The sequence below is a fragment of the Camellia sinensis genome, chromosome 14 (assembly GCF_055761805.1).
Source record: "Camellia sinensis isolate YWXY chromosome 14, ASM5576180v1, whole genome shotgun sequence".
NCBI classification, from domain to species: domain Eukaryota; kingdom Viridiplantae; phylum Streptophyta; class Magnoliopsida; order Ericales; family Theaceae; genus Camellia; species Camellia sinensis.
The window spans coordinates 3,596,831-3,623,045 of NC_138974.1; the positions used below are offsets into that span (position 1 = coordinate 3,596,831).

Genomic DNA, 26,215 nt, shown 5'->3' on the forward strand with positions numbered 1-26,215 from the left:
AATTTGTAAAAATATAAAAATTTAACGTGTCCCTAGTATGTCATGTCTTGCATTTTTTGACAATTGACATGTCGGCGTTTCAGTGTCGTGTCCGTGTCTGTGCTACTTAGCTTGGGAGAGCTACTGTATATTCGATTCTTCATTTATTTTTATAGTTTTTGAAAATCAATTTGTATTTATGCTTGGCCATTCAAGGATGATTTTGAGTATTTTCAAAATAGATTGTAATATTTTGGCTTTCTGATTATTTCATGCAACAATTTTTTTGTGTGTCTTGCAGTAGTTGGAACTGGAGGGGCTATTCCATTCGCTATCAGTATTCTGGGAACAATGGCCCTGTATTAGTTTTAGTTCACGGCTTTGGAGCAAACAGGTCCTCATCGTTCATATTTTGCTTGTCATCTACTAATTGATATAGGTATTAAACTGGACAAACTGCTCGGCACAAAAAATTATCTATCTTCATGCTTTTTGTTGCTTCTATGATTTGAAATGTCAAAATTGGTTTATACGAGGATTTTATGTGAATGGTTTGAGTTCTCAAAGGTTAGGCTAAACTTACACACACAGTTTATGGAGCTTTAAAAATGTACTGGTATAATCTAGTTGTAATAATGAGATAAGGGAGGTCTTTCCTATCAGCTAGAGCTATTTTTGGTCTTGTAATGTTTACAAATTAACCTATCATGAGCGACACTTTCCTTTCTTTCATCTCAAGATTCACAACACCTTAATAAAGATGGGCACATTTTATATTGTGAAATTAAAAGAAAAAAAAACAAAAAAACACAAAGTTCATTCTCGTCATGGGTAAAAAGCTCAAGAAAAATTAAAATTAAAGAACTTGCAAAAATTGGAATTGACAAATAAATTCAAGGTGGGGCAAATTGAAACCATGTGCAATCAAGTTTTCAGCCTTAATAGTGTCTTATTTTATGATTATTTATGTTAGATTTAAATCTAGTTTGGCTTTTGTCTGTTTTCTAATGGTTTTACAGAGGGTATTTTGCCAATTTCAATTTTTTTTGGACATGATCACATGTGTTGTAAGGTTGCCTATGGTTCTGCTTTTGAGTGAAATATGCTATTGGTCATAACACATGATTTTAGTAGGATTAAATAGGTTTTGGAAGGCGAGGCCTTATTTTATAAATTTAGGAGTCAGGTCTTATTAGAATTAGGAGTTCTTAGAAGGCTATTTAAAGTTATGGAATGTTTCAAATTCAATTGAGAATATGTTTTAGAGAATTTTTTGAGCTTTTTGGAGCTTCTTTTGGATCGTGTGATGTATCCCATCCCTAGATGTGATGCCTAGATTTTCCTCTTCCTTCCTTATTCTTTTTCCTTGTGTTGTTGCAATTTTAATAATTTCAATCTCAAACTGGATTTGTTTAGCCACCCTTCTCGTACCATTAAACCTTATTTCACAAGCCTATGTGTCATGGGGCGAGGTTTCAAACACAAGCACACCTCGTGTGGCGCTTACCAAGTCCCATTAGGTAAGCCAAGCAAGCTCAAATCTTCGATGGAAGCAAATTACAAGCAAGCAACCAAAGCAGATACAAGCAAAAGTATGACAAATGGAAGCAACAAACTAGGAGCGAAATAACAATAATTCCATTAACAAAAGAGTGAAATTACAATGCCACTACAATGCACAAATGTGCTGCAAAATTGCCCTAGCCCTGGCCTGAGTTGGGGTGCATTAAAGGCACAAGTGGTCTGGTTCATCACGTGGGTACCCCCTCCTTATAATAGCTTCTTAGGCCTTTTCAGAGTGGCAGGAGGAAACATTGGGTATGCTTGAGGAGTCATAATGACTATTACAAAATTAATAATAATTACAAAAAAAGGAAATAGGCAACATGCCTTGTATTACATCAAAGTATATATTCTATATTAGTCACACACCCTTGGATGTGCAGCAAAAAGTGGCTAGATTATCCCATATGTGCGAAGGTGGTTGCTGTGGGCCAAAGGTTGGCTCTAGGCTTGCTTGGTATGTGGCTTGCCATGGGGCTGCTTGGGCAACGCTTGACCCATGTCTTGGGCATCTCTTGGGCAATGTTTGGCTCTTTGCTTGGGCACCTCTTGGCACTCGTGGGACATCAAAGGGCTCTTTGGGGCAGCCCGTGGCACGATGTCACGAGTTAACAATTCGACTTGAGCTCGCAATGCTTGCAAGTGGCGTGTTGGCCCCAAGTAGTCCAATGCATGCCCAATGACTTTGCACACCAGCCTGCCCATGGATGCACGCTGGTGGGTGTCAAGCAAGTCTTGATGGCAAATGGGCAACCTTTAGGTGACCAAAGGGCGGGCCTCTGACATACTATTGAGAGTTGTCATTGGTCTCCATGTAGGTATGGAAACCCCATGGATAGTGTCATCGAGGGGCATGAGTGCCGACACTACTTGTCATATCCTAGCAGGAGGTTTACATACGCACTCGCTGTTCCGCGCATTGTAGTATTTTGTGGTGTCATCTTAGATTGAGCGGATTGGCTTATTGAGGCGCTATCATTAAGACCTCATGTGCTAACTCGTGAACATTGGCTTGGGTTCAACCGTGAACGTGAGGGTCCTGTAGCCTAGCTAGCGATTTGGTGACAATGCTATGCTTGTGATCATTTGAATGGCATGAAGCATTGCCATCATGCAAGGCACATTGTGCAAACTTGTGGGAAGGCGGAATGCTAATTGAGGGCTATGGACATACGTTGTCCTGCTCATGCTACAGGCTAGTGCAATGCGTCGAGTGCGCAATGGCCCTTGGTGGATGGTTTAGCATGTGAGTGTTGTTAGAAGTGTTAGGATATTTCCCATTTTATTCTCATTCAGTCTGTAATGGGCCTTTATTTAGGCCTTAACTTATGTTTATGATTTAATATAAAAGGGTATAGTTAACCACTCATACCCTAACCTTTTTTTTCTCTTCTAAAATTAACATGGTATCAGAGCAGACCTAGAAGGAGAGAAAAAAAAAAAAAAAACAAAAAAACAAAAACAAAACAAACAAAACCAGTCGACGGCAACTAGGGTTCCGGCAGCCACAACATCACCACCCCAGCCTGCAAGCCTCCGGCGAAGCCACCTAGGGTTCCGACAGCCCCAGTCGACGGCAACTAGGGTTCCGACAGCCCCAGTCGGAATCACGACTCCAGTCGAAGGCACAACCTAGGGCTCCGACAGCCCCAGTCGAAGGCACCTAGGATTCCGACAGCCCCAGTCGGAGTCGCGACTCCAGTCGAAGGCACAGGCTCATCTCTCTCTCGGCTAGCTTGGAGCCCTGTGGTCTGTCCTCGATGACATCTCTCTGTCTCTGCACGTAACACCTTCGTCTTCATCTTTCTCTCTATCTTCGTAATATCTGCCTCTCCTTAATCTGTCTTCTAAATAAATAAAAAAAAAAAAAAAAAATGTCCTCTTAAATTTTTATTTTAAAATTCATTATTATCTTCCCATCTTTCGGGTTTGTGATTCACTCTGGATGTGTTTGTGAGGGTTCCGTCGTGACGTCATTATGGCCGAATTGACTAGTGAGTCTGCTACTTCGCAGCCTGTTACACAAGGCGCGAGTCCTGTTTTGACCACTTCGATGACCGATTCCCTCCACCCTGGCCAGAAAATCACCACCTCTCTCTTTAATGGTCAGAACTATCTAGCGTGGTCGCAGAGTTTGACTATATTTTTGAAGAGCAAAGGGAAGATGGGATATGTTGATGGGCGTGTTCAGGCTCCCAGTATCACCGATACAGGTTATGATCAGTGGGAGATTACCAATTCTCTTATCATGGGTTGGTTGATACACTCTATGATTCCGGAGATCGGTGAGGGATACTTGTCTATGGACACAGCACAGGATATTTGGGAGGCTGTGGCCACTACATATTCTCGCAAAGGTAATTTCTCGCAGACTTTTGAGTTACGACGCTCTATTGACCGGTCTGTTCAGGGTGAGATGACTATTCTCCAGTATTTTACTTTCCTTAGCAATGGGTGGAAGCGACTTGATCATCTTCAAGACTACAAGCCTGTCTGCCCCACAGATTCTGCTGGTTATCGGAAATTTGTTGAACAAGTCCGGGTCTTCAAGTTTTTGGAAGGTTTGAATGTGGAGTTTGATCCTGTTCGGAGTCGTGTGCTTGGTATGGATGCTCTTCCTTCTCTCCAAGAAGCGTTTGCTTATGTGCAGAATGAGGAGAGTCGTCGTTCTGCTATGCTTCCGGCTGCCTCTTCTGATCGATCTGCCTTAGTTTCTGCCCCTTCTCGAGATGGGGATCGTGGTTCTCGCCCTCCTTCTGAGAAGGATACACTCTTCTGTGATTTTTGTCGTCGCCCTCGCCACACCCGTGAGACTTGTTGGAAGTTGCATGGGCAACCATCTGGCGGTCGTGGAGACCGTTCTAGTTCTCGAGGGGGTCGCTCCGGACAGTCTCGAGGCCGTGGGCCCAATGCCCGAGCCCATCATTCTGATACAGTTGAGCCACAGTCCACAGCTCCAGTTGATTCATCTGCTGATATCTCGGGGTTTTCTACTTCTGAGTTGGAGGTTGCTCTTCGCCACTTGCTAGACCGTCGGGCCTCTAGTTCATCTTCAGGTAATATTGCCCAGTCAGGTAACTTAGCTTCTTCTACAAGTGCTTTTCTCTCTCATCAAACATTACCTTGGATTATCGATTCTGGTGCTTCCGACCACATGTCTGGTTCTTCTGATTTGTTCTCCGCGTATACCCCTTCTTCAGGGCAGGATAAAGTTCGCATTGCTGATGGTACCATTTCTTCTGTGTCTGGGAAAGGTTTAATTCATGCCACTGCTTCTCTCCCTTTATCTTTTGTCCTACATGTTCCCAATTTTAGTGTTAATCTTTTGTCTTTGAGTCGTATTACACGGGACTTAAATTGTAGTGTGACGTTTTTCCCTGACCATTGTTTGTTTCAGGACCTTATCACGAGGAAGATGATTGGCAGTGGTAGACACGAGAATGGTCTCTATCTCTTGGATCAAACAGACAAGCTGGCTCACTCATCCATTCAGTCTCCATCTACCAAGGAAGACATCTGGCTGTGGCACCGCCGTCTTGGGCATCCATCTTTTTTGTTACTTAAGCATCTTTTTCCCTCTGTTTTTTTGAAACATAATGTTTCTGAGTTTCATTGTGAGTCGTGTCAACTTGGCAAACAACACAGTGCTTCTTTTGCTCCTTCTATTAATAAAAGTTTAGTTCCTTTTTCTTTGATTCATTCTGATGTATGGGGTCCCTCTCGTTTTGTGTCTTTGAAGGGTCAACGATGGTTTGTCACCTTTATTGATGATTGTTCTAGGACTACCTGGGTGTATCTTATGAAGGACAAATGTGAGGTGTTTTCTGTGTTTCAAAATTTTCATAAAATGCTTTGCACTCAATTTGGGGCAGTTGTCAAAATTCTGCGTTCTGATAATGGGGGGGAATACATTGATTCTGGACTTGCCAGCTATTTTGCCACTCATGGTATTATTCATCAAACTTCTTGTACCAATACCCCTCAACAGAATGGTGTTGCCGAGCGTAAAAACCAGCATCTTCTTGATATTGCGCGTTGTTTATCCTTTGAAATGCGCGTTCCTCGATCCTATTGGGGGGAAGCGGTTCTCACTGCTGCGTTCCTCATCAATCGGCTTCCTACCCAAGTTCTTCTTAAACAAACTCCTCTTCAGGTTTTGTTTGGCTTCCAAGCTTCTGCTGCCTTCTCCATTCCTCCCAAAACCTTTGGGTGTGTGTGCTTTGTTCATAATCATTCTCCTACCCGTAGTAAGTTGGATCCTCGGTCTCTTCGGTGTGTCTTCTTGGGTTACTCCGCCACTCAAGGGCTACAAGTGTTATCATCCCCCCTCTCACAAATGGTTTGTCTCTATGGATGTGTCTTTCTTTGAATCCCAGTCGTATTTTCTCTCATCCCCGGTGTCCCCGTCATCTCTTCAGGGGGAGCCTTGGTGTGAAGAGACTCCTGTATCACTACCATCACCATCAGTTATTGCGCCTCCTGAGACTCCTGTATCACTACCATCACCATCAGTTATTGCGACTCCTGAGACTATTATTACTGATGATCCAACTATTGAGAATGCTGACTTTCCATCTGCAGTGAAAGACGGCAAAGTGTATGTCAGGGACAAGGGTAGACAGAAAGTTAATTGGATACAAGAGACCAATTCAGATTCTCCACTGCTATCTTCTTCTTCTGATGAGTGTCCAAAATCCTCTTCTTCTGGTCCAGGTAACTCAATTATTTCTGATCTAGATGTTCCCATTGCTAAAAGGAAGGGGGTTAGGTCGTGTACTCAACATCCTATTTCTCATTTTGTCTCTTACGCTAATCTGTCTTCTTCCTATAAAGTTTTTTTGTCTAAAGTTTCTTCTGTGAGTCTTCCTTCCAATTTTCAGGATGCTCTTTCTACTCCTGAGTGGAAGCATGCCATGATGGAGGAGATGAGAGCGCTTGCTAAAAATGGCACTTGGGAATTGGCTGCGTTACCTAAGGGCAAACGACCTGTTGGATGTAAGTGGGTGTACACTGTAAAGCACAAAGCCGATGGTTCAATTGAACGTTACAAAGCTAGATTAGTGGCCAAGGGTTTTACTCAGACTTATGGAGTGGACTACCAGGAGACATTTGCACCGGTTGCTAAGATGAATTCTGTCAGAGTCCTTTTCTCCCTTGCCTCTAATCTTGACTGGCCTCTCCATCAATTTGATGTAAAAAATGCTTTCCTCCATGGAGATCTGGCAGAAGAAGTGTACATGGACATTCCCCCTGGCTTTGAGGATGTTAAAACCACAGGAAAGGTGTGCCGGTTACGCAAGTCACTTTATGGCCTTAAGCAGTCTCCTAGGGCTTGGTTTGAGAGGTTTACTCAGGCTATGCTGAGATATGGTTTCAAACAAAGTCAAACAGATCATACTTTGTTTGTGAAACACTCCTCACATGGTAAAACGACAGCCCTCATTGTCTATGTGGATGATATTGTACTCACAGGGGATGATGTTGAGGAGGTTCCTCGATTAAAGGAGTATTTGGCTAATGAGTTTGAAATCAAAGACTTAGGCAAATTGAAGTACTTTCTAGGCATTGAGGTTGCTCGGTCCAAAGATGGTATCTTCATATGTCAACGAAAGTATGTGCTTGATTTGCTAAAAGAAACTGGAATGCTTGGAAGTAAAGCATGTGATACACCACTAGAACCCGGCCTAAAGCTTAGTGCGGATGAAGGAGGCGAGCCCGTAGACAGGGGGAGATACCAGAGACTAGTGGGTAAGCTTATTTACTTATCCCATTCGCGGCCTGATATTGCTATTGCAGTTAGTATGGTTAGTCAGTTTATGCATGCTCCACGTGCAACTCACTTAGAGGCGGTTATGCGGATTCTGAGATACTTGAAATCTTCTCCGGGTAAGGGTCTTTATTTCTCAAAGCATAGTCATCTCAATGTGGAGGCATATACAGATGCTAATTGGGCTGGATCAGTAACTGATAGAAGATCCACCTCTGGCTATTGTACCTTCGTTGGCGGAAATCTAGTTACTTGGAGAAGCAAGAAACAAAATGTTGTTGCGCGGTCTAGTGCAGAGGCCGAATTCAGAGCTATGGCTCAAGGTGTGTGTGAGCTTTTATGGATTCGATTATTATTGCGGGATTTGGGGATTAATCACACAGATTCTATGAGGCTATACTGTGACAATAAGGCCGCCATTAATATAGCCCATAATCCGGTTCAGCATGATCGGACCAAGCATGTGGAGATTGATCGGCATTTTATCAAGGAAAAGCTTACTAGTGGCATTATATGTATGCCTTTCGTGCGGTCTGGGGATCAATTGGCTGATGTTCTTACCAAAGGATTAGGGATTAAACCGTTCCGTGACATTCTCGACAAGCTGGGCATGAGAGATATCTTTGCACCAACTTGAGGGGGAGTGTTAGAAGTGTTAGGATATTTCCCATTTTATTCTCATTCAGTCTGTAATGGGCCTTTATTTAGGCCTTAACTTATGTTTATGATTTAATATAAAAGGGTATGGTTAACCACTCATACCCTAACCTTTTTTTTTCTCTTCTAAAATTAACAAGTGTGTGTATCATCAATTCTTGACAATGGATATCGATTCTTAATAGTGACCCGATTGAGTTGTCAATAGTCAATGCATAACCTCAAGGTTCCATCTTTCTTCTTGGCGAACAATGCTAGTGCTCCTGATGGAAATGTACTAGGTTTGATGAACTTTTTATCTAGTAATTCCTATAACAGCGTCTTCAATTCTTGAAGGTTTGCTATCGATATTGGTGAAGTCCCATATTGCAGTTCAATCGTAAAATCTAACTCATGCTTTGGAGGTAATCCTGGTAGTTCATCAGGAAACACATCTGCGTACTCGCCTACCACACGAGGGAGTCCCATATCCTTTCGATCTTCGTCTTCCAAAATCAGGGTCGCTAGCTCCCTTAAATCGGAAACGAGTCGTCTGTTTTACGGTGACAATCTATCTCCCTTATAGTTCACAAGATTTACATACTAGATTCACTTGGATTTGACAGCCTAAGGGTGAAGCAACACTCATAGTTGTTTATAATGTTTCCAGTTCTAAACCCCAGCTATTACACTTGAATTTTCATTTTTAATAGTTATTGGGAAAAATCTGAGGCTCCATTTGGTGGAGCTCTCAAACTTTAGTTCTATGCTTTATTTTGAACGTGATGTTTGTTTACAGCTTTCAAAAATTAATTCTACACTTATTTTTGAAAACTCTGTCGAAGGCGGGAAAATTTGGGTTAACTGGTTGTCCCCCGGACATCCGATCGGTTGACCGGAACAATGCACATTTTTTTTTTAAACAATCGTCACCTTTTATTTTTTATATTTTAAATAAAAAAAATTCGGAATATTTAAATTTTTTTTATGAGCTTTGAATAGAATTTTAAGTTGTGTATTTGGTTATGAGTTGTAAGTTTTTGTATCAAATATCATATGTCACATCAAAAATTCTCCACTCAATTCAAAACTCTTTTCAAAACTCATTTACCAAACAAATTTTCCATACTCAAATCATAATTCCAAAACTCACAAACTCAAAATACAACTTTATTCTCAAATCATATTTAGAAAACTCTACCAAACGCTACCTGAGTTTTTAATAGCGATGATGGAAATATTGTTTAATTTTATTGCTTTATCCAGACCCTTGAAAGATTTGCTTGGAGTCGCCACCTAAGATAGAGTTTGTGTGTGTTAGGGCATTTGGAAAATAGATTTCTAATGAGCCAATACGTCTATATTTTATGATTGTTAATGTGGGGTCTGTTGTGTTTTAATGACTTTCATTAATGGTATGTTTTCCCTATATATACTGAAACCTGTTGGGAGTGCATGAACTTTGGTTTTTGCAATGATTGGTATACCAATTTGTTAATTTTATTGCTTATGGAGATGAAAATGTGTTGATTGTGAAGTTTATTAGTCTGCTCGTGGGCTTGGTGGTGAGTGGATGGTTATTGGTATTAATATACTACTGCTTGGATTTTTGACAAACTAACTACTAACTTATATATATGATAATATGATTATACTTAATTACCCATACGTAAAACTGGACAAGCATGCAGTGGATATAAAAGCATGCAAAGCCCCAGAGTCAAACAATACTCGAACCCAAGAATTCATGAGGATCAACATACCTTGAATCACTAATGGGTTGCCAACATCTTCCTAAGAGCGTACATCCTTCTTGTTGCATGTTGGTTAGATCTACATGGCTTCTTTCCATCTCCAGTTCCTTGTGGTTGTGTCCTTGGTTGGCCTACATTCCTGGAGGTTTGTGGCTGTCCCTTTTTGGTTTGAACATTCTGGGTAGGCTTGGAATCTTATCCTAGTTGGCATTTGTTATATTGTTGTGCCCCTCGTTGATACATAAAATACTCTTTGCCTTGACGACACTCATTTCGATGATGTCCTGGTTGACCACATCTAAAGCACCTTCCCTGAAATTCATTTGCAGGATTTCCTCCTTGTTGGTTTCCTCGGTTTTGTCTGTGCTGTGGTTGCAATCCTCCAAGCATAAGGCGCAAGTGCGAATTGATTCCTATTGTTCTGTACTAGGGCTCCTCTTTGTGGGTGGTTGTTATTTTTTGATCGAGAGTGGTTGTTATTTCTTGATCGCTGATCTCGAATGTGCTCGGCATCTGCCAATTCATGTTCTACAATCAAAGTTCGATCCACCATCTGGCCATAGGTGGAAAGTTGTACTGCGATCAACTGTCCCCTAATATCCATAGCCAAACGATAAACATAAAATACTTAAGTAGCTAGGACACTAATATGGTAAAAACTATGCGGCTCTAGTCAAGACTTCAAGTCAACCAAGACTCCACAATATCATTAACTTTGTTTTCAGCTTCCATCTCTTCCTTGGCAAAACTTGGCATCAAACGCCATGAGCTGCAAAGCCCAGAAAGAAAACACCACAAACCTACCTTTCTTCTCAATAAAATGATAGATCTATGAACATAATAATCATAACTTAATAGTATACATGCAACATAAAGTTACAAGGATTTATTACAATTTCTAGTTTAATTTACCAAGTGACACTTATAACCTTGCTGTGGAGACTCACTTAACCAACTGCTAAGCCATGTCCATGGATGATTTGAAACCCCACTTGATCAAATATTTAGATGTACAAACTATAACTACCAAGGATGCCTACGTCCAGGGTTACGTACCCAAGTACTGGTATCTGTAGTCTATCCCAAGGGAATGGTTTGCTAAGAGTATTCTCCCTGTTGTGCCACCCGCACATCCACCCTTATTACAAAAGCGAAATACCGATAAGGGTTCGAATACATCTCGCGCCATCTTAGGGTTTCGCGACACGACCTGCTTAAGACATCTCAAAACTAAGGTTTACCCAGAACAACTAGTAATAAACCGTCAATCGCTAATTTCATAAAGCCGTTTTTCCATTTAATCAGTTACTATGATAATCACTATTGTTTACATATTTAAGTCATAACCTGCACTGTACCATTTTTATTGCAATTTATTACAAGAATTACTAATACATGCGCTCTAAAATTTTGAATTGAAGATAACTATTATCGTGGACCATTATATATTAATAAATTAAATCAAGTCTTAACATTACGTAAAAATTTAAGTAATTACATTATGCATGCATATACTAACATGGTACAATTTAGATAATAATACTAGCACAAACACTGATGTAGGGTTTAATTTCCATAAATAACTAAAGTTTGCACTTTTGGACCCTTTTTCTTTTATTTTCCAGAATTCCAGATTCAGTGTTCTAGAAATAAAATTACAAATATAATGTTTAGAAAACTCTAAAATTCATGAGATTTTTAACAGTGGTCAATAAATATGCTATAGTTATTTTACAAAAAGAATTTCCGGAAAACAATTTATGCAAAATTCTAAAAAATTGCAAGAAGACACAGAACACAGATCTGACACATTTTCTTAAAATAATTCCACACTAAATTCTACAAGTCGAAACCATGATCCAAAAATTATTGGTGAAACTAGACTTCTCAAACTTCATTTTTCACTTAGAAAACACTAGATTTGGTTCAGAATAGAATATTTGGTGACTTTTGAAGACAAGGAAGAAATTGTCCCCAAACACAGGTTTAGAATATTTTGAATATAAATTTGTATGAAACTTTAAAAATTATACCAAAATTTATGGGTGTTCTAGACATCATTATTTACAACTTCTTAGAAGAAAGAAACCATCTCAAAAATTTGATTTTTAAAATGTCTAAAAATTCGTGCAAGAGTTTGGACATATTTAAGAAATGTAAGACCAAATCAAGGATAAGTCTTCAAACATCTAGTACATGCCATAAATCACACATGCAACCTTCAAAATAGTACTATATCATGATTTAAATACTATCAACACATAAATATTTTGATGTTTAAAGGGAAGAATGAGAAGGTTTGAGGGTTTTCTTAATAGCCATAAAAGAAAGGAATGAGATAGTGAATGAGTGATGAACTCTAGCCTTCTCTTCTTCTCCTCTCCTTCTTCCTTACTCTATTTCTCTGTACTACAAACTTTCAGCTGAGCAAATAAAAGAGGGCCCCTCATACATATATATAGGCATAATATAACTACACTTAAACCCTAAATTTCTACTGAACTAACCTAATTAATTTCCTACTCTAATTAAAGTTTGCATGGGAGACATCCCATCAAATCTACACTACAAATATTTTCCATCATTCTCCTGTAGAAGATCCGTCTAGACTTCCATGCAAAGCAACAAGTGGTGGGTGTGACTTCCCCCATCCGGCCACCTATTTTCTCTCTCTCTTTTTTTTTTGGAAGAATAAGAACTTATGTTTGTGTATAAATATGTATGTGTGTGGGTTCCTTAGAAATCAATTGAACAAGGTTTTTAACCAAAATAAGTAGGAAAGGTGATTTTTAAGTTGAATCTCTATCAGAAATAGTTACAAACAGAAATATTAAATATTCACAAAATAATTAATTTTAGTAATTTTTTTATTAGTGGCTAAATTTGAATAGTTTTCAACTAATTTATATAATAAAATATTTATTAAAATAGTCTTCACATAAAGAAATTTTATTACACATAATTTATAATGCACTTCAAATTGCTTGTTCAATACTAGTGGCTCAAAAATGCTTTGCCTTCCATGTTGTAAAAATGGCCCATCTAGTGGCCTGAAAGTACTTTTTCTTTTCATGGCTTAAAAATAACCCATCCAATTAAAATTGTATGCCTATCATGGTGTAAAAATTCAAGTTTCTTAAGGCTCAAGTTAAAGCCTTCAGGTCCAAAAAAATTTTACCAAATTCTAATTTCTACAAAAACTTGATTCTGGTCGAAGTTGTTTCCGATTCCATTTGGACTTGTTGACGTGGATACATGGGCAACTGATTCCATTGGGTGCAATAACAAACTTGATTCTTGTTGAACTCGTTTCTGATTCCATTCGGACTTGTTGACCAAATACATAGGCAACCATTCTGTTGGGTGCAGTCACAAAACCAAATAATTTTCAAATCAAATTTCAAAACAAGAATCATGGTTGAGTTGATTCTGGTCGAATTTGTTTTTAGTTCCATTTGGATTTGTTGACACGGATACATAGGCAACCCATTCTGTTGGGTGCAGTCACAAGATCATATAATTTTCAAAAGAAATTTTAAAATAATAACTACGGTTGACTTGATTATGGTCAAACTTGTTTGCGGTTCTATTCAGACTTGTTGACACACATATGTAAGCAAACAAATCTATTGGAAACAGTCACAAAACCAAATAAATAAAATCAAATGAAAACTTAAATTTTAATTCTGTGAACTATGTTTGCCTTGATTCCGATTCAAACTTATTCCCCAGTTTGGATTCTTGGGCAAACTACATAAATAATCTGGGTTCAGTCCCTAAATTTTTTTTAAAAAAAACAAATAATTTACCCTGCTCTTTGTCTAGATGGGAGTTTTGATATTAAGAAGTTGGAATAAAAGGTATTTTTCTTGAAACAAGGGATTGTATTTAAGGGATACGACATATCCTGAATAGGTCCGACCTACATAATTAAAGCTCATTTGACATATTGTCATGTGAGTAAAATTGTGTTGAGTAAAATAAATTCAAAATTTTGATTAACATGATGGATGGTGTTAGTGGTTTTATTCATACTAATAACCATAAGGACAACAGTTTTATATGAAGTACTATGGAATGTAAGTTTAAGTTTAAACTCTATGCCTTTGGATGCTTCTTAATCGGATCAATCATTGTGAAGTTCATTCCAAAAAGAAGTAGCAAAGTGATGGCAGACAAATATTTTTTTTTTTACCATTCAAATGGCAAGTTCCTCTTGTTCATTTGATGGTAATGGTGGAGATTATTGTAACGTATGGTTTGGAGGTAGTAGTAGTAGTGTAGGAGCCGAGAAGGTTGCCACGAGAGTGTATGGTGATTTGTTTTGGGAAGGCAAAATAGAGAAACCAAAATTTGACTTGATATCATTTTTTACTAGGAAATTCATGAATTTCTTTGAGTAAGTGGCACAAGATATTTCTTTTACAATTGTGGACTTTTCCGTTATTAACAAAAAGCGAGTCTCCTTTACTGTATGCTTAAGAATGGCATCAACATTGTGGATGATGAAATATTTTCAAGTATACAAGAAACACATGATTGCAGTCGTGTATAATGTGATTAAATATTTGTCGGCAATCAACATTATCACGTTGTTGAAGGTTTTCCCAAGCCTGAGGGACACTCGCAGAACCAGCTTCTTGCTTTCCTTCTTTCTTTCTTTTTATTGGGTTTTGTTGGGACTTGGAAGCTTGAACTTTTTGACCTTTCCTATTGCTTTCACATCTTGTTCTTTCAAGTATGCATGCTAAATGTGTAAGTTGGATATATTGTTTCACAATATATTAGCAATTAATTATCAAAAGGTTTTTTCCCTTGACATTTTTAAATTGGTTTACCTATTGTGTATTGGTCAGTAATTATGACTCACTTGTCTCTTTTAACAGTGACCATTGGAGGAAAAATATTCCAGTGCTTGCATGTTCCCATAGGGTGTTCTCAATCGATCTTATTGGTTATGGTTATTCAGACAAACCAAATCCTAGTGACTTTGAAGCTAACTCCTTCTATACATTTGAGACATGGGCTGCCCAGTTAAATGATTTCTGTATTGATGTGGTCAAAGACAAAGCATTTTTTATATGCAATTCTATTGGAGGTGACCATCTTTTACTTATCTGATTTCTCTGAGTTTAATCCCTGGTCATCCATATTGATGCTTAATTGATCTTCTCCTTGATTATTTGATTGCAAATAATTGATTGAAGGTACAATATTTATGTATTTTATTTCCTCATCGAGGATACACACTTGCTTATTTTTTGGAAAGAATTTAGGAAAATGTTTTTTTTGATTGGAATCGGGGTGTTTGGATCAAAGCCCGACTAATCCCCAAGGTGCATAGGCCCTTGGTAACGAGTTTCCCATAAGTGTACCACAGTTAATTCAAGGGTTTTCTCCCTGTCCGATGGCTTCAAGGAATTGTTAGCACCTAAGAAGTTTCGATCTCTGAACCTTGGAGGGAGCACACTGCCAAGACCCAAGGCCTTACCACCAAGTCAACCCTTGGGGTAATGAAGAATCTAGGCAATTTAATGTTATGGTCTTCCATTTTTGTTGTTACTGTGGAAATTATCCTAGTACATCATGGAAATGATTTCATTTTTCAAACTATTCCACTCATTTTAAATAGTGCGATGAAGTTTTTATTTTATTTTATTTAGTATTTGGGTAAATTATAGTTATCTCCCTTGAGGTTTTGCATAATTGCAAGGACCTCCCAATGATTTTTGAAATTGCATTGACCTCCCTTACTTTTTTTGACATTGTCAAGGTTCCCCCATCTCGTTAATTTGGCCCAACCAATGTTAACTTCGCTGTGTAAATAACCATAATACCCTTTAAACACTATTCATAGCCTCATGGGATATAGTTTGTCGGGCGTCAAGAGGCGCGCGATGCGCGTGGCTGCCTCGGCTATTTAACCAAGACGAAGGCAGAGGCTGAGGCAGAGAAAAAACTGAGAGAAACCTCTGAAAAAATCCTTTGTGTTGCTGAGAAAGAGAGTTCCTTGTGCTGAGAGAGATAGTCTGTAACACTTTGTTGCCCAGAAAATGGCCTCGTCTTCCCGTGGACTGCTCACCCTCTTTCCCGACCTCAACGAGTCAACAAGAGAGAGAACTGGAGCGGTGGCACTGGAACCTCAACCGAGTGCCCCGGAGTTTACTCCGCTGAACTTTCCGATGCGGTCTGTGGAGCAAAGAATGGCAGTGTAGTCGGATGTGGAAGCCAATCAGTATACATTAAAGTCATGTGTGGAAACCATGACTGCGGTTACAAACTTGTCGAATCGGCTGCAGAGTAGGGCAAATGAGGTGCAGCAGTTAAACTCCCAGCTGGCGCTGCTCCAACGCATGTATAAGGATGCGCGAGCAGAGATAAGTGTGCTGAAAGCAGAAAATAAGGAGCTGAAGCGGAAGGCCACCGTGATGTTCCGGTTTGGAGGTCCGCCATATGCTGCAGGGGAGGAGCAGGGAGTAGTGATCATGCCCAGTGGAGTGGGAAGTATGGAGGCAGCGCCGGGAAGGGATACCCAAGAGAAAAGCAAGAAGAAGAGACCTGCAGTAGAGTAGAGAAGAAAAAAAAATCCCGCCTGTGGATGTGTTTTTTTTTTTTTTTTGTTGTTGTTGTTGTTTTTTTTTTTTTTTTTTTTTTGTGATGTAAAATGGTGAACGGGGTGAGCCCCGACATGAATAAAAGGAGAGGTTGGTGTGCAAGTCTTGTTTTTTTTTTTTTTTTTTTTTGTGTTTGTTTAATGGTAAAGGAATAAAAAAAAGAAAAACAAAGAAAGGTGATATTTAAATCAGTAGAGAATAGGAAAATAAAAAGAAACGAAAAGAGGAAAGTGGAGTGGGGAACAGAAGTGTAAGAAAAAAATGGGTTTTAAAAATAAAAAGGAGGAAGAGATAAAAAAAATAATAATATAAAATAAATAAATAAATGAGTAAAAATAAAAAGGAGTGGTTGTAAAGTGGTTGCACTACCGTGGCATGTTTGAAAAATAAAAAGGAGGAGATAAAAAAAAAAAATAATAATAAATAAATAAATAAACAAAGTAGTAAAAAGAAGAAGGAGTGGGTGTAAAGAAAGAAAAAGAAAAAATGTGAGTTGGAGAGTGGGTCACATGGGAGAGAGAAAAAAAAAAAAAAAAAAAACACACATATCCATGTGCTCTAGCTTCTCCTTTAGTTGGAAAAAAGGGATCAACACACAGAAGATACTGACAGGGAGAACAACTCACACACAGCACTAGTCTCTCTGTCGGTGGTGTTCATGGAGGAAAAGAAAAAAAAAATAAAGAAATAAAAGAAGAAAAGTAAAAATGGGTTTAAAAACACGAGAGAGAGAGATAACCCAATCCCTGAGGAGACGACGAAGACGAGAGCTGCTATAGTGTGCATCGAGAGAGAGAGAGAAGAAGAAGAAGAAGAAGGATGGGGAAGACACCGGTGAGGATGAAGGCGGTGGCGTACGCGCTGTCGCCGTTCCAGCAGAAGGTGATGCCGGGTCTCTGGAACATAGGTACTGAAGGCATGGGTGAAGTCAAGTGCTTCAAGTGAAGAGCATTTTTTGATTTACTGGCAAATAAGAAGCCTGTTATGATAATTGACTGCAGTTGCTGTCATGGAACTTTTGCAACTTTTATCAATTCATTTCCGAAAGGAAAAATGGGCTGGTTGCTGAATCGATGTCACCAACATAGAATTAACCTATCAGTGCCCTAGCACTGGAACTGTGGCCGACATCCTCAAAATCATCAGTTGCATCCTTGCCTGTTGCGGACAACAAAAAACTCATCACCACCGGGATGGTCCTCCACGCCGGTGTTCTGTTTTCGGATTGCTGGCGTCGCTGCTACATCGGCGACAGATGCGGTGTTTTTTTTTTTTTTTTTTTTTTTTTTTTTTTTTTTTTTTTGCTTCGGCAAGGAGGTGTAGTGGGTTTGTTGAAGATGTTGCTGACTACACGCAGCTGTTGGCGCGTGAACATGGGCCTTGGGACTTCACACAGCTGTTGGTGACTGTTTGTAGGCTGCTATTGTGCCGATGAAAGATGAATCAGCAGGAGAGGTTTCAGTTGCATGTGTTGTGAGAACAAATGGGTTTGAAGTCACTGAGGAAGCTGCAAGATAGCTGAGGGAAAGAGATTTCTGCCGTGTGTGTGTATCAGTGTGATGGGTCGTGGATGAGAAGAAATTTCAAGGTATGTGTAGAAATTCTAGCGGACTAGGTTGAGGTCCGGCGGGCGGCCAAGGTGAGGTTGCCGCCCGCCGGTGAAGCGAAAAATACTAAGTGCTTAACTTGGCTCTGATACCATGTTAAAATATATTGATGTATATTATTGATTGATGAGTTATTGTTCTATTGATACATATTCTGTCTATTACAAATGGTTCCTTATATAGATGTAGGTGTAGTGGATGGTGTGTAGTGGATGGTGATAGTGGTGTAGTGGGTTAGGTTTAGTGGAGTAGGTGAGGTGGTAGTGGTGTAGTGGGTTAGGTTTAGTGGAGTAGGTAAGGTGGTAGTGGTGGTAGGTGATGGTAAATTCTAACAATATATATATATATATATGAAATTATCATTTTATTTCTTTCAAAAATTTAAAAATGTAATTGTAATTCCCTAACTATGCATTATTTTTTTCCGCTATAAGTTTTTCAACTTTTATAAATAAAAAATAAATAAAAAATCAACCATTAAAAAAGGTGAAAGAATATCCATGTTTCTTGTTTGAACTAATTTTAAGATTTAATTAAATAAAAAATAGTTTAAATGCGAGAAATAAAGATGGAGATATAGATTTAAGGTGCAACAAATGACAAATTATTTGAGTATTTTATTATTCTCAAATAATTTCTTCGTTCAAGTAAAGTTCAATTTTAATTTTAGGTGTAGAAAATGATAAATTGTTTGATTGGTTTATTATTCTTAAATAAGTTCTTGATCCTTTATTCCCTATCAAATAATTTTAATTTATTGTAATAGGATTAGATTTTTTTTTATACTTTATATTTATTTTTAAAAATTTTGTTAATTAGGTGAGAAATATTGACCTGCATTTTTTTAATATGCATCAACTAGAAATTGAAGGACTTAGATAAAAATTAAAATTTGAGAATAATATAGGATTGTGATAATATAAAAATGATATTTTTTCTATATATGTATAAATAAGTAGTGCAAATTGTTGAAAAAAGAAGTTTAAAAAAAGCAACACGATATTTATGAGGTAGTATTTGGTAATATTTATGGGTTCGTTTTTATATAAATATGAAATGTTATTATGTTTATTTTTCTTAAAAAATATTTAATACACATATATGTTTACAAGACAAAAGAATATACATGTTTCGTACGTTGGTGTGGTATTGGGTGATACAGGCTAGCAGTGATGAAGGAGAAAAAAAGAAAGAAAATGGAGGAAGGAGCATGAGGGAAGATCACCAATTTTTTTTTTATTTTTTATGTGGCACTACTATTGGTTGCAGTAGCACCATAAAAAAAAATGAAGGAGAGAATAAATAGAAAGAAGAGTGAAAAAAACAGAGGAAAGAAAATGGGTAAAGAGGGATGTAGTGCAAATTGATTTTTTTTTTTTTATAGAGACGGAGATGGTGAACTTTTTTTTTTTTTGTAGAGATAGAAAGTGGGTCATGATTGCACAAAAAGGGAAAAAAAAGAAAAGAAAATGATTAAAAAAATGTGAGAAAAATAAAGAAAAATGAATTAGAAACAATATAGAGATAAAGTTAGTTTATGAGAGGAAGAAGATGATATGGATTGAGATTTTATGTTGTTGAACCTATTGGTATAATACATAAGGGAGGTCTCTGCAATTATATAAAACTTGAAGGGAGGTTAGTGTAATTTACCCTTTAATCTTTGCATTCCTAGAAAGAGATGAACAGGGGCAATTTTGACATTCTAATAGTTAAAGTTGCTGACATCACCTCATTACGTCAGACATTTTAACATATAGATAATAGAAGGGGGAATCTTGACATCACCTCATTATGTTAGTTTATTTTTCTTGGTGTGATTTATTCTCTTCTTCATTCTCTCGATGTCCTACATCAACCACCTTAGTGTTTAGGGGAACTTTTCAGTGTTAAGATCAATCCTAAATTAGTATCCAAAAGTCATCTCATCCATACTTACGATCCCCACCCTTTTATATCCCCAGCACAATGATGATGTGCATGGAAAGTGTAAGTGTATATTTTGACTTGACAATTTTTATGTATAAAACTGGGTTGTAATGGAGTGTTTTAATTGTGAGGACTCTTTGGTCATTTGTCATACCAAGCCTGTCACACCGAAATTGAAAGCTTCGTTCTGTTACCCTTTTAGATAAGGTTTACATATATGGTTCAATTGTATTGAAAAAGGTTTTTCAGAAAAAGAGTTCGAAAAATATACAAAAACCTTCCTTGAAAAACAAGTGCAAAATAACCCTAGTTAAGTAGGGGATCACCTGAAATGATTTTCAAATAGTATCGATCGGTTCAAAAATATTTTTGGTCTAGTAGCTAGCGATTGACAGGCAATTGACCGCATTTTGGGCGCTATCGATCGTAGCTTTGGTTTTCATTTAGCCTTTTCCAATTTCGTTTTTGATACTTTCTATCTAAACACCTCCAGAACTCATATTTCAGGATCTTAACCATTGTGTTTTCACAGCCAAAACACCTTAATCTCTAGAAAAGTTCCGAGCATATATTCTGATCATTGTGAGAGAATTTTTATGAGTTATTTTCAAAATTCCTCAAAACCTTGCATATCTTTGCATTGTTTTTTATACACCTAGGGCCGGTTGGGTAATTAGAGTCGTTCAAGAACGGAAAACGAGACTGCTGCTCCGTGGTGTCTAGAAGATCAAGAAGGCTGATTGTGCTCATGGAGTAATTACTAGTCATCGGGGTTAGGTAAACCTAGGTCTACAGTTGTAAGTCCTCTTGACTGTGTTTTCTATTCTTTGATCTCATAGTGGATTTCTATTTGGTGTTGGGACCGTGATTTTTCCCTCTTGGTTTTTTCACTTAATATTTGGGTGTTATTGTGTGATTTCTTTTCAGTGTGTTAATTGGATTAAAGGCCAAAATTGAGTAAATAACTATAAATTTTAATTGATTAGCCTATTCACCCCTCAATATTTTAGACTCGAATATTTCAGAACGGAAAACGACAAATATGGAATTTCACAAGGAGCACATCTAGGGTTTTACATAAATAATGTTTAGGGTTAGTTCGAGTCTTATTTAATATTGTTTATAGATTAGAATGCTACTAGACAGATTTAATGTATTATTTAGTTTTAGTAGTTAGGGATACTCAGCTTATAAGTATGCATGTAATCTTTCTTTGCAAATAGAGAGTTGGGTTACGAGAATTTGAGATTGTTTTTATATGAATCTTGTTAATTGTTGCGAGGGTGAAGCATCTATTTCCTTCTCTTCTAAGACTTAATCTTCTCCTCCTTTGCACAAATTACTTGAGTCTTGTTATTAGGTTACTATTTATTCGTAATCCTCAAAAAGTGCACTTTTAAATCCCAAAATCCTATAATGATGCCCCAAACCCTTTCGTACATATTGGCCATCAAGTTAACCATTAGGTTCTCAAATAGTCTTTGCTTTGGAAATCCAACAATCTGCCATTTTTGAAAATGAAACCAAATCAAAAAATTTTCCATCTAGAATTCTTAAAAGCCATCTTCTACTTCTTTGAACCTTAACCCTAGCAAATTTTCATGCCAAAATCTCACATTTTTCATCTAGAATTCTTGAAAGCCTTCTTCTACCGCTTTGAACTTTAACCCTAGCAAAATTTAATTCCAAAATTTACTGTAATTCCAATTGTGTAGGCAATCTTGGGCTAAGTGTCCCTATAGTTTTCATACATGACACAAACTCTAATAACCGTATATTTTTCATAATCTTTTATAAGGTAATTATGACATCACGGTTTTATTCCGGTTGAACCAGTGACCCTTGACCAGGTCGTTTTCCTGGTTTGATCAATGGTCTGGGTTTTAGAACATTGCCTAAGATGTAACTTTGATACCATGTTAGAAATTTTGGAAGCATCCAACCCAAAACCAAATTTCTTATTGTTTTTATTTTAGGAGACTGGCTTGTTTTTATATTTTGTCTAAAACTTTGGGGGACCCTTGGGAGAAGGGCTGCACCCTCCATACTGTCCTGTGCCTTGCTCAACTTTTTCAAAGATATTGTCTTAATATGCAAGGCATCTTCCCTTGGGAGAAAATGGCAAATACATACTCCAGTCTCATTTTATGTTTGATTTGTGATACGACTCTTCTTATCACACTATACATATCTCATTCAACAGAATTGATGCATTCTTTTGCTGCCTTTATTTTTTATTGATTATTGAAACAAACAGTGCCATAGATTATTTGCATTCCTTTGAATTTTGCAAAGATAAGATTAACATGATGTGTGCCTAAGAAAAGAGTCATCATTGCCTTGCCGTAGGAGTTGTTGGTCTTCAGGCAGCAGTCAGGGAGCCTGAAGTCTGCACGGGCATTATCCTTTTAAATCTATCTCTTCGTATGCTTCATATTAAGAAGCAACCATGGTATGGAAGACCTCTAATCAGATCATTTCAGAGTTTGTTGAGGTAATTGGATATAAAATTGTTTTTCTTACATATTCTAGAGTATTAAACTTGGCAATTAGGGTTTAAAATAATTGTACTTCTTGTCAGGAATACTGCACTTGGCAAATTTTTTTATAAATCTGTTGCCACACCAGAGTCAGTGAGGAGTATTCTTTGTCAGGTATTCCTATATGACACCATGGATATATAGTCACACCATTGTTTGGTAATAATGCTTATAATGTCAAGGGCTACGGATGAAAGAAGCATAGAGAATGTTATGATCAAGGTTTTAAAAAGCGGCCGCAACCGTTACGTAACGGTTGTGGTGGTTATCACCACCTGTTACAGCCACTATAGCGGTGTGACGGAAATTCACATGTGTATGGCCGTTTCGGTGTTACGTAATGGCCATAGTGGTACCGTAACGGTCCGTTAGACACTGTTACACTCTTTTATAATATTCTGAATAGCTTCCTTTTCCAAAAAAAAAGAAGCAAAAGGTTACAAAAAAAGAACAAATACTCAAGTGATCCAAACCCAAAGAAAAAATCTTATATGAATTTTTCTTCTTTATAATTTTTAAAAAAAATTTATGGCATAATTTTTATTTTATAATCCTTTCATTTAATAATTGTGAATATTTTTTATTTAGTTAGTTCAGGTATTGGTAAAAAATTATTTGTAGACATTTAAAATCAATTATTCTTAAAATAATTAACTATTGAAATAAAATGTAAAAAGCTCATTTTATAGTGATTTAAAAATATGAAATATATTGGATCATACTTAAAATTAATAAAAATTGATCAAAATTTATTTTAAACCCCAATAAATGTGATTTTGAAAAAAATAATAATATGCGTATCAGTAAGTTTTCTTCAAATTGTGCGGAAAAAAAAAAAAAATCACGGTTCCAATTATCGCAACCGCAACGCTACGGCCTTTACACCCCGCAACTGCTACCATGTCACCGCAACCGTTCCGGCGACCGCAACCACTTTTCAAAACCTTGGTTATGATTGAATATGGAAATTATGACTGACATGGATCCATATGAGTAGCACTTAGAAAATATGAGGAAGAAGAACTCCGAAAATATGAGGAAGAAGGAATATATTTCTGTTATATTCAAAACTTCTTATCTTACAAGACCAAATGACACTCCTTATATAGGAGATATTACAAACATCATTATAACCCATTATATGCCACTTACATATTATATATTACCACTATCTACCACTATCATATTATATACATGTCACTATCTACCACCAACACCACTATCATATTCTATACATGCCACTATCTACCACCAACACCACTATCATATTCTATACATGCCACTATCTACCACCAACACCACTATCATATTCTATACATGCCACTATCTACCACCAACACCACTATCATATTATATACATTAACACAAATTTCCAGCACTCCCCCTCAAGCTGGTTTGAAGATATCTTCCATAGCCAGCTTGCTAGTCAGCTTATCAAATTGCTTCTTGTGTAGTCCCTTCGTTAGCACATCAGCTAATTGTTCACCTGTTGGAAGGTAGGTCATACAGATTATACCAGCATTGATTTTCTCCTTGATGAAATGTTTATCCACTTCTATATGTTTTGTGCGATCATGTAGAACTGGATTATGAGCTATAGATATAGCTGCTTTGTTGTCACAATAGACCTTCATAGGTGTCGGGTGAGAAAGCTTTAATTCTTCAAGAATTCTTTTAATCCACATTACTTCACAGATTCCATGGGCAACAGCTCTGAACTCTACTTCTGCACTACTTCTAGCTACCACATTCTGTTTTTTACTCCGCCATGTAACTAGGTTCCCACCTACAAAGGAGCAGTATCCGGATGTTGATCTCCTGTCTGTAACACTTCCTGCCCAGTCTGCATCTGTGTATACTTCAACTTGAAGATGTCCATGTTTCTTGAACAGTAAGCCTCTCCCTGGAGTTCCTTTCAAATATCTTAAGATCTTATAAACGGCCTCAAAGTGCTCTGCCCCTGGTGAGTGCATGAACTGACTTACCATGCTGACTGCAAAGGCAATATCAGGCCGCGTATGAGACAAGTAAATCAATTTCCCTACAAGTCGCTGATATTGTTCCCTCTCTTTGACTTCTTCAGCCTTAGCAGCTTGTAACTTCAAGTTAGGCTCGATCGGAGTCTCCACCATCTTACAACCAAGCATACCTGTTTCTCCAAGGAGATCAAGAACATATTTTCTCTGATTAACGAAGATACCTTCCTTGGATCTTGCAAATTCCATTCCGAGGAAATACTTGAGGGCTCCCAGATCCTTAATGTGAAATTCTTTTGCGAGTTTCTCTTTGAGGGCTGCTAACTCTGCTTCATCATTACCAGTTAAAATGATGTCATCAACATAAACAATCAAAATTGCAATTTTACTGTTTTTTGAATGTTTATAAAATATTGTGTGATCTGCTTGACTCTGCGAGAAGCCACAACTGATAACTGCCTTCCCAAAGCGTTCAAACCACGCTCTTGGTGATTGTTTGAGTCCGTATAATGACTTGTTCAATCTGCATACTCTGTCGCTTCCAAGTCTCTGCTCAAATCCCGGCGGTAGGCTCATGAACACCTCCTCTTCAAGATCACCATTGAGAAATGCATTTTTAATGTCAAGTTGATGTAGAGGCCAATCTGAATTTACTGCAAGAGATAACAGTACTCTGATGGAATTTATTTTAGCAACAGGAGCAAACGTCTCCTGATAGTCGATCCCATAAGTTTGAGTGAAGCCTTTAGCCACCAGCCTCGCCTTGTATCTCTCAACGCTTCCATCTGCGTTACATTTTATCGTAAACACCCATTTACACCCAATTGTTTTCTTGTCTTTGGGTAGATCAACTATCTCCCAAGTACCACTTCTCCTTAAAGCATTCATCTCCTCCATGACTGCTAATTTCCAATTCGGATCATCCAATGCTTCCTGTATATTCCTTGGAACAAACAAGTGTGAAATCCTAGATGTGAAAGCTCTATGGTTTTTAGACAGTCTTTGATAGGAGAGGTAATTTGCAATAGGATGTTTAATGCAATTTCGGACACCTTTCCTAATTGCTATAGGAACATCAAGGTCGGAAATAGAAGGAATAGGATTACCTAAAATTTCGATGCCAGAACTCGGGTGGACATTCGGGTCATTAGGATGGACATTCGGGTCATTATTCCTCAGATGAAATCGCTTCCTAGTATAAACCTGAAGCTCAGGATTTAGATCATTTTGTAGTACTTCTCCCCCTAAACAAGAATCTTCTTGACTAGGCACCATAGAACTTGGTTCTCCTAAGTGATCATTATCAGACAGATGTGGTTTTTGTGTAGGATAAATGACATTGGGGAGCGGGATAGAAATATCCCAAAAACGATCTTCTACTCCACTTGTCTCCCCCTGAAGAGAAGTGTTGGGGAAATAGGATTTTGTTTCCACAAATGACACATCCATACTCACATGAAATTTCTTGGTTTGAGGATCGAAACACTTATATCCCTTTTTGTTTGAGGAATAACCCAAAAAAACACATTTTATAGCACGTGGGTCAAGTTTTGAACGAAATTGACTGGGAACATGAACATAGGCAGTACATCCAAAAACTTTGGCGGGTAAATCAGAAAACAACCTCGTGTCAGGAAAAAAAGTTTTGAGACAATCAAAAGGTGTTTTGTATGTTAACACCTTTGTAGGCATCCTGTTTATCAAATAAGAGGCTGTTAAAATTGCTTCACCCCATAGATATTTAGGAACATGCATGTAAAACATTATAGCACGTGCTACTTCAAGTAGATGTTTATTTTTTCGTTCTGCAATGCCATTTTGTTGAGGGGTATCCCGACATGTAGATTGAT

The 26,215-nt window shown here is 37.7% G+C and overlaps 2 protein-coding genes across 3 annotated transcripts in view; both read left to right on the forward strand.

Annotated features, from left to right (window-relative positions):
* The window catches only part of LOC114256113 (uncharacterized), a 45,057-nt gene that overhangs the window by 9,864 nt on the left and 8,978 nt on the right, over window positions 1-26,215 (forward strand). Inside the window, exons 2-5 of one of the 2 annotated variants that reach the window (XM_028195690.2) lie at window positions 281-373; window positions 14,586-14,797; window positions 22,199-22,343; window positions 22,431-22,503. In XM_028195690.2, coding sequence (XP_028051491.2) covers window positions 281-373; window positions 14,586-14,797; window positions 22,199-22,343; window positions 22,431-22,503 — 523 coding nt within the window. The remainder of the gene's footprint in view (window positions 1-280; window positions 374-14,585; window positions 14,798-22,198; window positions 22,344-22,430; window positions 22,504-26,215) is intronic. The other variant, XM_082904433.1, reaches the window with a different exon arrangement.
* Window positions 3,384-5,239, forward strand: LOC145806720 (uncharacterized). The gene is made up of 2 exons (XM_082904432.1): window positions 3,384-4,796; window positions 4,940-5,239. The coding sequence occupies exons 1-2, from the start codon at window positions 3,521-3,523 to the stop codon at window positions 4,972-4,974; spliced, it is 1,311 nt and encodes a 436-aa protein (XP_082760558.1). The 5' UTR covers window positions 3,384-3,520; the 3' UTR covers window positions 4,975-5,239.